The 12,040-nt window shown below is 53.8% G+C and overlaps 1 protein-coding gene across 2 annotated transcripts in view; it reads right to left on the reverse strand.

The window, feature by feature from the left end:
- DIS3L2 (DIS3 like 3'-5' exoribonuclease 2) overlaps positions 1-6,183 on the reverse strand; it is a 198,602-nt gene extending 192,419 nt beyond the window's left edge. Inside the window, exons 1-2 of one of the 2 annotated variants that reach the window (XM_068406001.1) lie at positions 6,121-6,183; positions 2,867-3,586 (exon numbers count right to left, since the gene is read on the reverse strand). In XM_068406001.1, the coding sequence (XP_068262102.1) occupies positions 2,867-3,566 (700 nt within the window). In that variant the 5' untranslated portion in view covers positions 3,567-3,586; positions 6,121-6,183. The remainder of the gene's footprint in view (positions 1-2,866; positions 3,587-6,120) is intronic. The other variant, XM_068406002.1, reaches the window with a different exon arrangement.
- Between the last annotated feature and the right edge of the window lie 5,857 nt (positions 6,184-12,040).

Raw genomic sequence — 12,040 nt, forward strand, 5'->3', positions numbered from 1 at the left:
TTTATGACAGAAACATCAGTCAGTCTGAAAAGAGATTTTGATGACTAACTCTGGATTGAAGTCAGAAAGCCCTCAGCGTCTTTGATCAAAACCAGAAAACAACCCAGGGGACTCCATAAAAGATGTTCTGTTAAGGAAGTTTAACCAAATTTTAGCACCCAAAGAACCTAGAGGATTGGAGATTTAGGGAAAAATACCATCAGGGAAACTGTACGAGTTGAAAAAATATAAGCATCACAACTGAGAAGAAACTTCAGAACAGGAGGCTTTATGGCAATTCTCCTCGCAGAGGTTATAGCAGCACAGAAAGGAGCAACAATCTGTGGAACGCTTCTACATGCAGCTTTGCCTTCCCAAAACCAAGAGTGTTGATACCACAGAGTGAATCCAACGTGCAGTTTCATGACTGTGTCACATGTTTCAGACAAGGGACAACAGAGTTTTGCTCACACTCATCTCTCTCAACTGCAAAGTTTCCAATACTTAGGAAAAGTAGTACATGGAACACCAGAAGCGACTGCTATGGTCAGTCTCCTAATTATCTGCTATGAAATTATTTCTATCCCTCGAGCCTCGTCTTGGGACCTTACAGTACAGAATGACAAAGGCAACCCCCAGTGCTTCTCACAGATGCTTGCTTGGGGCTCCACAAACCACTCTGCTTTCCCCCCAGGCCACAGGAACTGCTGCACCACTGGAAGGACATTAGCAAGGACCAGCCTCTGGGCACTCAAAGAGTGTTCTCATCCCTCCATGTTTGCCTTCAATTTTAGCACTTTCAGTTTTAGGATCATTGCAAACCTAGCCATGGCTAAGCCTGAGCTGAAGAGCTGTTAAGAAGAGGACAATGAAAAGAAGCGATATAAAGAGAGATCCTTGGCTTTGAGATTAGCTCAAAGAGTCTTTTGGAAAGCCTACAACAGCCTGAACAGAGTTAATTTGTGAGGAAATGTCACTACTGAAAAGATGATATGCCTCACCGGCATGACAGAAGCAATTCCTGCCATCACAGTTCCACAAGCCTTGATTTAAACTGATCAAACCAGACACCTGCCTGTGCAAAGTAATATTACTTATATCAGCATCAAGAGAGAAAGACAAGCTTTGAAGTGAGAAAATATTAATCTGGGACTGTGATGTGTGAGTTCTTATACCTAAGTGCTTGCATACTGTAAAACCTTCCTTTCACTTAAACAAGAGTGCTAAAATATTCCCAAACTGAACAGCAGAAAACACATTTCTCTGAATCATATTACATATATTTTTTTTTTTGCTATTTCTTTCCTCTCTGGGAAACTGTTTTCATGTCCCTGTAAGTGTTCTGAAGAGTAATGAGTCTCAACCACACAGCAGGGTGGCTGCGAAGGCATGCAGGGGGGAGAAGAGGAAGGGTGTCACTGTTAAGCAAATAATTTTCCAATAATCTTTCCCACAGTGTGAGTTTTCCACCTGGGAGATCAAACATGAGGGTCAATATTTTCTGCTCTAGGGCTTCACACTAAACAAACAACTAGTTGTCAAAGCGTTTGTGCAACCCCTCTCCTGAATAGAGCAGGAAGGAACTGCAGGTGCTTGCTTTTGAAAGCCAGAGCATTTTTATTTTAGACTAAAATCCATGTAGGCACCTATCGTTTTCATGGCTACAAACTGTAAGCCTTCTAGACTCTCCGTCTCTGCTAGCTGCTCTTCCCTACCTTCAAAAAGCTGAAGGATGAAAGGTAGCAAAGTCTATTATCACAGGCTAGCATAATAAATGGTGTTAGAATGAAGCATGCAAAAAAAAAAAACCTCCCAAAAATCAAGCTCATCAACAAATTTTAGCACAATCTGCTTGTGCTAAATCTCTAACTATGATCTGTCTTGCAAGAACTCATGAAAGTTTACCAACTTTAGCACATCATCACTGTCACAGCCTCAAAAATACCACAAAACCCTGTAAAAAGCGTACTACCTGCCACTCTTGAGTGATAGGGCATAGTTTTGTAAGATTGATTTAGTTAAAACATTTACTTGATTTCCAATCCAAGAACTGTGATAGGCCTCAGGCCCATCTTACCCAGCTGAGAAATCGATCTTGTTACAGAGAATTTAATACGGTGACATTTATGAGTTCGTCCAGTAGTAGCTCATAAGATCAGGCTATCCAAGTATTTCACCATAAATAACATTCAGATGAAGTTTTAACCCATTACACTTAGAAATCAAATTTAAACTGCCCGGCTTTGGTTGCTTGTTGATGCCATGTTTCGGGGTTTTTTTTAATAAAGAATTTTATTTATCTCCATAAGCGGGCCTTTTTGCCTTGAACATCACATTTAAGAGACATATTCACTTTATTACTGCAAGATGTGGTCTCTTTGTTACCAACAGCAAAATTTACTGGAGTCAACACTCCATATCAGGAATTAGATATTATACAGGCATCTTAGCCCCTGAGCATTAGATGGACTTGGACCCGCCGCAAAGGCAAACCAGCACTCCAGATCCAAAGAGCAATGCAGACGAAAAGCGTGACTCTGCCCTGAGTCAGCTCAGATCCAGCAATCTTATTAATTTGGACTCTACACCACAGGAATTGGGCTCTCCTAGGCTTGAGCTGATCCTGGAAGCAGCGCAGACACATTCACAGAGCCTAGGCCAGGGGATTAGGTCCTGCCAGCACCAAGCTGGCTCCACATGAAGCCATTTGCACATGCCGGATAGCTTACTTGTTAACCAGGACAAAGCCACCCACAGGTAACTAAGGGCTGACTAACTTGGACAGAGTAGAACTGGCTCATGTTAACTCACTCATGACTGAAACATCACATTCAATTCCACAGTAATTGTAGCAAATGGACCAAACAGTTCATTAGCGTGAACTCACCTTGGACTTGACCTGGGGACAAGTGACTGTTTTTCCTGGCATTTATTGCCAGCACATCCTCACTAAACTGCTCAGTCAACAAGTGTCCAGCTGCTGTATCCATGCTGGCAGGACACCTGCCTCGTTTCTTATATCTCTTCCTCCACGTGTCCTCTTCGTCCTTTTCATCAGAACCAGAAGACTTCTGCAGAGCTGCGCGGTGTCTCAGGCTGTTCGATACTCTCCCACCCAGCACATCACTCATATTTAACAAGTCAGCTGCAGCTCCACGCTGATGTACATAATAGTCTTCCTCCACCTCCCAGTCTCCTTCTGGGCCAACGATGGCATTTTTTTTATGAGGACGTCTGTTCAGAGCAGTTTGGGGTTTATCGTTCTCAAATCCTCCAGGCAAGGGCTGTTCCAGGTGAGATGTTCTGACTGGTGAATAGGTGTGCACATTCAACCCATTCCTGGCTGGATTATCCTTCACCAGGCTTCTCCTCAGGGGTGGGTCCAGATCAAAGCTGGGGTCATTGGAGGTTCTCTCTTCTAGCTGCATCTTCTGCGCAATGTGATTCAAATAGGACCGGAATCGGCCGCTGTGGTGCTTTTGCACAAGCCTCGCATAAGCGTTCTTCTGGGGAGCAGCGGGCTTGCTCAAACCCTCTTTGGCACCTTGGGCAGAAGTAGTACTTCTCACATACCCCAGCTGATCCATAGTGCAGTAAAAGGCCCAGACTTCAAAGAGTTATAAATAGACACAGGGGGAAAAAGGGTTATTTTCTTGAAACAAAGCATCAAATAATTGATTATGCTAAAAGACACAAAAATGTACTAAATGAGAATGTATTGACCTTTACAGAAATTCTGGGTTGGCAAGTCACTTCACAGGGGCGAAGGGGTTTCACGACGTACTCAGTATCTGCCCTGCACCGAATTCCCATCGGTGACCTCGGAGTGACCATGGCCTGTGAGCCGTACCTGCCCATGCGCCATGCAAAGCAGGGATTTTTGTCCCAAAGCTGACACCCCAAATATAAGGGATTCCTTCAATCTGCTCCTCCTTGCCTTTGAAAAAGCCAAGTAAATTAAGGCAGTAACTCACAGGCTGTATCAGATGCAACAGTTTAGCTGTTACCAGAAGTAAAATCTTGTCGTGTCCAATGTAGAGTCATCAAAAATAACTACATCCTTAATGAAGTGCTTCAATGTTGCAGTAAAAAGCATACATTGCCTGTTACCTCCCTCCCACAGTGACTGACACTTCTGGATTATATAGGCTATTTACTTCAATACCAAGACTAACCATTTCAGCTTGTCTTTCTAGCCATAAACTTGCTCCCAGGGTGACTGGCATACAATAAATTCCCTAGCACAACTCACTGTCTTGCAAGTGCTCATAATTCTTAGTGATTGAGACACGCTGGCTGCCACCTCATCCAGTACCAGTTTCTGTAGATGGTATTATGCCTCCACCTTTGCAGCACAAGTGTGGAACTTAAGGAGATCAAGCATCTTTCAATCCTGCTTCAGTTGCTCTAGCTTTTAAGTTTTTGGAGCGAAACAATCTAGTAAATTGCCCTCAGCTACTATTAAAGTAAATTATAGGTATGGACAGGACATAGCAATGACTTTTGTTGTATCTGACATCAAAGAAGGAAAAAATGTATGGATAATGGAGCCCAGTGCAACTGCTGTCTCCTGCGAGTTTTCATGAAAATGCCTCTTTTCCTTCAAGACATGTTTGAAGCTAAACTTCACCTCAGCTTGTACGTTGAAAACTTCAGGGCTCACTGTCATCTCCTCTATGCCAGAACTGTGGGGCACTGGATTCTAAGCTAAAACAAAGGATACTGTCCATCAAACCTCTCTCTCTTCACTTCTTTAAGCACAGTGGTGTCAGCAGGACTGAATACAGAGCTCAGCAGAAGAGAAATTTATATTCCCTTCCCTACTCCCAACATGCCTGGAATTTTTCTTCACCCTTACCCAGCCCTCTTCTCCCTTTTGCTGCAGTTGCACAGAGGATAAGCACCCAGTCAGTCTCCTCCGTGCACACACTGCCTGGGAACGGGGCATCATCCAGCAGGGACCAAGGGCTGCAGTGCCGGCTCCTCCTCAGAGTGCCTGCTCTGGCCCTTTCGGAGAAACAACGTGTGTTGCAGTGAGATTTACTTAAGTAATTGAGCACGGATGTGAACAGGCTACACAATACAAAGCAAAAATTAAAAATCCCTGAATAAATAGGAAAAATTCTTTGTGTGGTTTGTGATTCTTGCTCCTAAGATTTTCCATTGGTGCTGGCCAATGGCTCAACTTTTCTCATAGACTGACCTGCTACAGCGCTATTACAAAACCCTCACCCGGGTAGGTCTGCAGCAAGCTTTCTTTTAACGTCACCTTCTCCGGTTGCCAACTCAATAGAAGCAGATAACATTTATAAAAGCCAGCAAGACTACTCTCCAAACACTGGTTCCGGGAGACAGGAGTTTGCCATCTTTATTTACAAGTAAAGAATAAACATTCGCACCTCGCCTCCACTGTAATTTCTGCAACTTTAATCACGTTAACAGTTAGCAATTGGAGCACAGACAGGAAAAAAAGAGGGACTTACAAGCCCTCACACATTACAATTTCATTATTAACTTCCCCTGGGCAACCAGGCACTGACCGCTCACCGTGCGAGGTGTGCCCACCCTGCCGCGCTCGGGACAGCGATGCCGGCAAAGAAGCACCGGGGGAAGATGGACCCAGGAGGAAAACTGTTCCTGTCACACTTCCACCCGGCTGTTCCCAAGGAGCGGCCCTGGCCTGCCTCACCCGCCGGTCACCACGCTGGACACCGCACACCGGGGGTGGCCAAGCGCCCCAGCCCGCGCACACGGGCAAGGGTGGGCACACCCGCTCCGGGAGCACGACCGGGAGCGGGGCTACAGGGCCTCCCCCGCACCCTTCGGGAGACCGGGGGCAGCCCCTCGCCCGCCGCTCCCACCAAGTGCCAAGGCCACCGCTCTCGCCCGGAGCGCCCGTGAGTCCCTCGGAAATGGCTACCACCGCCCTTCTGCGGGGCTCGAAGCAGAAGCTGGCGGCGCCGCGCCCGGCGGACGGGCCCTCGCCCCGGGACGAGCCAGCAAACCACCGGGCCCGGACCCCGTCACGGCGGCGGAGCTGACAGGGCCTGAGCGCGGCCGGGGAGTCGCTCCTTCCCGCCGCCCGGGATCCCCCGGTGTCGGGCCCACAGAGAGGGTCCCGCGCCCAGCCCCGCCACTCACCGGCCGCGCCGCTCCCCCCGCCGCGCCGCTCCGCGCTGTTTAAATGTCCCAGCGCCCCCACCGTCCGCTTCCGGGTCAGAGGCGCCTACGGGCCGCGGCAGGGCCCAGAAGGCCTCACGCGCGAAGCGCTCCCTCCCCTCCCTGACAGGGCGGCCCCGGCCCATTGCAGCCTTGGGGCCGGGGCAGGACCCCCGGGTGGCCTCTGGTGACACGGGGCCGGCCGCCAGCCTGTGGGTCCCTTTGTGCAGCGCCGGGAGCAGCCCGGGTCTGGGACTGGACGTTGAGAAGGGTCCTGTGAGGGAGGCACCGTGGGGAGGGCGGGCAGGTTTCCTCTGGAGGGGACAGGGTGACCCCGGGGGGGACAGGGTGCCCCAGCCCCACTCTTTGCAGAGGAGGGTGCTCCCTGCTCGCAGGGCTCGTGGGTCTGCCTCCAGACCGGGGCTGAGGCTGGGCCCGGGCCCCGCCGTGGTCAGTCACAGCTGGTGAGGGTGGGAGGCTGCCCAGGCTGAGGCTTCTCCTGTGGGAGGCTGAGCTGGGCGTCTAACGGGTTCTTTGCGGGGCCAGGGTGCTGCAGGGAGGTGGGAGACATGAGGTGCTGTCACCACAGCAGGGACCCAACCCAGACTGTCCCCAGCCTGCGAGGTTTGCAGACACGTTGGTCCCTGGGGTTTGCAAGACCCGCTCCCCTTTCCAGCCATGGCCAGCTGAGGCCGCAGTGATGGTTTGGTCCAGTTCACTTCCAGCACTCCTGCTGCAGCCGAAGTTTCTAGCCAGATGGGTGAAAAAAGCATAGTTTAGCTGATTTAATATTGTAAAGAGCTGAGACTGGTATTAGCCCAGTGGAAAGTCCCAGAGCTTTGCAGGTACCTGTACCTCCAAAAGCAGTGTGGGGAAGCCTCCTTCAAGATCTACATGGCTTCACCTTCACTGCAGAGGAGAGCAGGCTCCCAGGCTCCTCTTCCCTGAGCTCTTTGTGCTCCCCTACCACTGGAGGTTGGGCTCCAGGCAACGTACTGATCCTCCAGCCCATCCACGCCACAGCAGCCAAGTAGTGACAAACTCATGGTGCTGAGTGGCAGTGGCCTGAGCTCTGCCAGGATAAGTCAGAGTCCTTGCGTCACAGGGTGACGTTAAAGCATGAGACCAGAGTCAGGAGCTGGGACTTTGACTCCCTGCTCTTTCTGTGGCTGCAGACCTCCCATGGGGCTTTACAGCAGAGTCAGATCCAGGGTCTGGCTGACTGGGCGTAGGTAGCTTGGTCACCCTGGTGTTACCTGCAAACTCAGGCTGGGTTTGCCGAAGAACTTTAGCCAGAAGAAAAACTGGAGAGAAATAAACTGGCCTCATGGCACCCCCAGTCAATCCTGTTTGAGCTGTCTGCCTGGAGCAGCCCCTCAGGGGGTGGAGGAAGGGTCTGAAGTGACCTGAGCTGGTGTCTCCAAGCAGCGCTCTGGTGGGGAAAGGCTCTGTTCAGTCTTAAGTTTGGCAGGAACATGGATCTGAGCAGCCTGCCTGTGCTGACCCCTCACTTAGGATGGGGAAGACACCTGTCCCATGGTACTTGTTCCTCATCCTGCATGTCGGAATCCACAGTGCCTGGCATCGGTCACCTCTAAAGACCATGAGGCTGTGTCTGCTCAGTGTGTAGCATCACCTGTGGCTGCCAGCCCCTCCTAGACACAAGTCGGCCCCGTGGCCATGCTCCCAGCCAGCGCTGCTGAGCTTCCACGACGCCGTGGCAGGCCCTCTGAGATGGAGCTGCTGAAGGCAGCTGAGCCCCATGGCAGCTGTGGCAGGCACAGACCGCTCCAGCTCCAGCCCTGGCATCGGTCAAGGGAGCTGCCCTGGGAAAGCACTGGGCTTTCACTGTGGGACCAAAAGACAGAGGGTGGGTGACGTTTCCGCTGGAGCTGGCCCCAGCGGGAGTGTGGCCGCGTGGGATCACCCTTTTCGGTGGAAGGGTGCGTGCTCACCCGCTTCCTCCTGCTGCCCCGGCTGCTGCCAAGGCGAGGCGGTTGGCATCTGCTCTGCTAAGGCACGGGGGTGGCACGTCCCCAGCTGTGCAGGGCTGGCCCACGCCGTGGCAAGGAGATCACCCGCCTGGAAGAGCAGGAGATGGGGCAGGGGGAACCCAGGAACCCCCAGCCCCGCTGTCCCCCGCCCTGTGCCAGCCAGGTGGGAGCAGCAGCTCTTCTCCAGGCCGCTGAGTCATGATGTGTCTCTGCTCTTCTTCACCCCCTGGGGGTGAAGGCGAGCCCGGAGGTTGGCCAGACTCCCTCCTGCACCAGGTGGTGCCACCAGCTGCAGCGGCTTCAGCGTGGCCATTCCTTCCTCAGGAGACAAAGGATGGGGGGAGGAAGCAGGAAGGATTTGGTGTTTGTTAGCACCACTGCCGGCGTGTGGGCCTGCGGTTTCGCAGTGATATCATGTGTGGCGAGAAAGATACGGCTCTACGGCTGGACGCCTCCATCATCCTTGCCTCCTGCCTCCAGCTGGGCCCCTGCTGCACAAGCGGCCGTAGCCCCAGCAGATTGACAGTGCGTTTCTCAGCCCTCCTCTCCTGTCAGCGGCCGGGGGCCTGGAAATCTGGTCTGCTCCATGGGGCAGAGCCTGCATTTGTGCCCGTTGTGCTCTGCCCCATCACTGGCCCAGAGGAAGAAGAGATGCTCCCGGTGCCCCATATGCACGCAGCAGATCCCGTGTGGCTGGGACCAGCCGCATGCCCATCCTTCACACCTTTCAAAAGAGGCCACGTGCAAACATGGCAGCAAGCCGGAGCCTCATGCAGGATCTCACCAAATGCAATCCCTCACAGGGAAGGGCTGGATTGCTTCAGTCTTGCCTTTGGCTCCATCTTCCATCCACACTGTCCTCGTGGCTGCCAAACGGAAAGGAACAGTTGCCTTGCTGCTGCTCCCATGACCCTCCACGGCAACTCATGGGCTTTCTAAAAGGGAGCAGGTCCACAGGAAGATTTTTCCCCTGTGCTTTCGTTTCCTGGGGTCCTGTAGCAGCAAGCCCAGCCCAGTGTCCTGGCTTGCTTTCCCACAGCGCAGGATTATCTCACCCATCTTCCCCCGGGCAGTAACTGGTAGCTGCTCCCCAATGTTGGAGGCTGGAACGTGTTGCAGCACCTCAGCCGAGACGAAAGCACCACATGGCTCCTTGGCCAGGAGCACCCCGCTTACGAAGGCTTTGGCTCCTCTGCTTGTGGTTTCAGCAAGGAGTAAGGGCCCGCCCGGTGCTCGTTTACGTCAGTGTTAATCAGGAGTGACTGGCCAAAGGGCTAGAGCCGCCCCAAGATGACTCAATGAGGGGAACCCTGGATGAGAGCAGAGAGGTTCCTCCAACGCCTTCGTCTGCTTCCCGCAGCCCACCCGGCACGAACTGACACTGCTGGTGGAAACATCGCCCCTGCCAGCCTGCATGTCACCTCTCGTTGATACCGAATATTTCAGGTTGCAGGCTGTGGTGTGGGATGGAGATCAGCGGGGTGCTCTGCCTCTGCCTCCCTGCTGTTGTCCAGAGGCTCAACCCACACAGCACGAGGATATGCTCGAAGGCAGAGTGGGGCCACGGGTTTGCTCTGGAGCCTCTGAGCATCCTTGGAAGCATCTCGATTGCAGCAGCAGCACCCAGAGTTAGGCCAGAACCTCACTCGCTTTGACATTGCTCAGGCACCAGGAGCTGTCTGGGCACTTGACCTGAGGACACAAGCCATGCTCGGGATGAAGAGGGGAGAGAGACAGATTTATTACCATAAATAAGGTAAAAAACATCTTTCTCCACAGTAGATACCCATCTGCTAACTGTGTCACAACACATGTGGTCTTGCCCCACCCGTCCTTCAGCCTCTCCAGTCTTCTCCTGAGCCCTCCATACCTCTGGTTGGGAAACATGCCACCCAAAATCAGGACTGGTGGGTTCCCATCTCCTTCAGACACGGCAGCGCCTGGAGGAATGCCTGCAGCTCCCACCCAAGCGGAGGGAGGTCCGGTTTGACTGTGTCTGCCCGGCAAAGAAAAGGGAGAACCAGACCCCAGCAAAGAGAGACAGGCAGCCAAGAAAGAGGTGAAGGAGGCAGTGGAGGAAAGAGGTGGGGTGCTGGAGTAGAACGTCAAAGCAGCAGGGTTTGTGCCTTGCTCCTGATTTTGCTGGGGTCTCCTGGATTTGTCCCCATGGTACCTTCAAGTCTCTCCCTCCCTAGTTACAGATGGCCAAGTCTCTTTTAAAACCTGGCCCTCGGTTTCCCTGCATCCTTCTGCCCTGCCAGTGGCACGACTGAGCCTCCCAAAGGTGCTCAAAGTGGTTTCAGATGATAAAGCTCTGAGGTCCCCGAGCGCTGGGGCACGCAATGGGACGCAGCTCCACGGGTCCCATCAGGAAACCCAGGCAGCTGCCCTGCACCTACCGAGCTTGTGGGCAGCGTGACCTGGGGACAAGGGGACAGGGTGCATGGGGCAGGGGATGTGCAGTGAGTTCAAGCCCCACCTGATGCCCCCAGGGAGTCAGAAAAGGTACCTTCGAGGCAGGCAGGGACTAACAGACCACGCTGCTCTGCAGTCCCAGGGTTAGGGACTCACCCCACAACCCCCCATCGCTGCCACCCCATCCCCCACCCTGCACACGTAGGACGGGGTCTGAACACCCCCCCACGGGGGCCACGTTGGGGCTGCGGGCCGGGAGGGAACAGCATGCCGAGGGCGAGTGGGGGGCGATGCTCCAGCGGAGACCAAGGGGCTGGCGGGCACATCCCGGCTACTCAGCGAAGGCGAGTGGGGGCCGCTGCTGGCCCCACGGCCGGCTGGCAGGCGGAGCGGTGAATGAGAGCGTAACTTATCAGTATTACCTCATGTGAAAGCCCTGTGCCTTTGTATCTCAAGCAAACACTGGCCATTATACCCCAGCGGGCCGGCATTGTTATTCTGTCTGGTTGCAAGAGGTTAGGGCTGTGGAGCCCCGCACGTCCACACCGGCTGCTCCTGGGGTGGCAGTGGGGCCACCGTGACGCCCCGCAGCCGGCAGCGCTCCCCGGCCACAGGAGCGGCAGCCCCGGCTGTTCCCAGGCACGGCCGAGGCCCGGCCAGGCTGTTATCTGCTCCACGAGGCACCAAAATCTGCCCCTTCCCTCACCAGCCCCTTGCCCTGGCTGGGACCACCCCGTGCTGCTCAGCCTGGCACCCACACAAACTCTCCCATGGGAGACAGCCAGACTCCCTCCCAAAAACAAAAAAAAAAGGTGCAGAAAGCCCAAATTTGGCTTCAGCTGCATCACAGCCCTGGCAGGAGGTCGAGGGCTCGACCACCAGCATCCCCAAGACGAGCACGGATTTGTCTCCCTTCATCCCAGCACTCCCCTGGGTTTCCCACACCTGGGATGCTCTGGGGAAAGGCTCAGGAAGCCCAAAGGTTTTGCCCTGAAGGACTGATGCCATAAGGCACTTCCCACCACCTGGTGCTGGGTTCCCAGGAAGCCAGCTCAGAGGGGCTGGGGGGCATTCAGGGCTGGGGGGGGGCACGAGGGAGCTGCTGATGGCATCTTCAAGGGTGACAGGGTTTTGCCCAGCCAAGCCAGGTGGAAGAGGCTCCTGCCAAGCCAGGGCATGTGCTGCTGCCGGAGCCGCGGGGCTAGTGAGGACCTGCTTGCCTGGCCCGGATGCGCACGTAGCACGTTAGGGCACAGACCCTCCCTGGGGCTGTGTGGGGTGATGTGGTGGCATGCGGCTCCAGCACTGTGATGGGGTCCTCCCTGGGTACAGGCTGGGGGTCCGTCCCCCCTGGCCTGCCGGATCCCTGCCCAGGATCTGACCCATGGGATCAAATGTGGTGACGGTAACTCATCCTTTGGCCTTTCTGGCCCATCATGTCTTTGGGAAATACCTCTTCCCAAAGGGATGCGGGATGCTCAGTACCAAAACCA

This window comes from Nyctibius grandis, chromosome 8, assembly GCF_013368605.1.
Source record: "Nyctibius grandis isolate bNycGra1 chromosome 8, bNycGra1.pri, whole genome shotgun sequence".
NCBI lineage: Eukaryota > Metazoa > Chordata > Aves > Nyctibiiformes > Nyctibiidae > Nyctibius > Nyctibius grandis.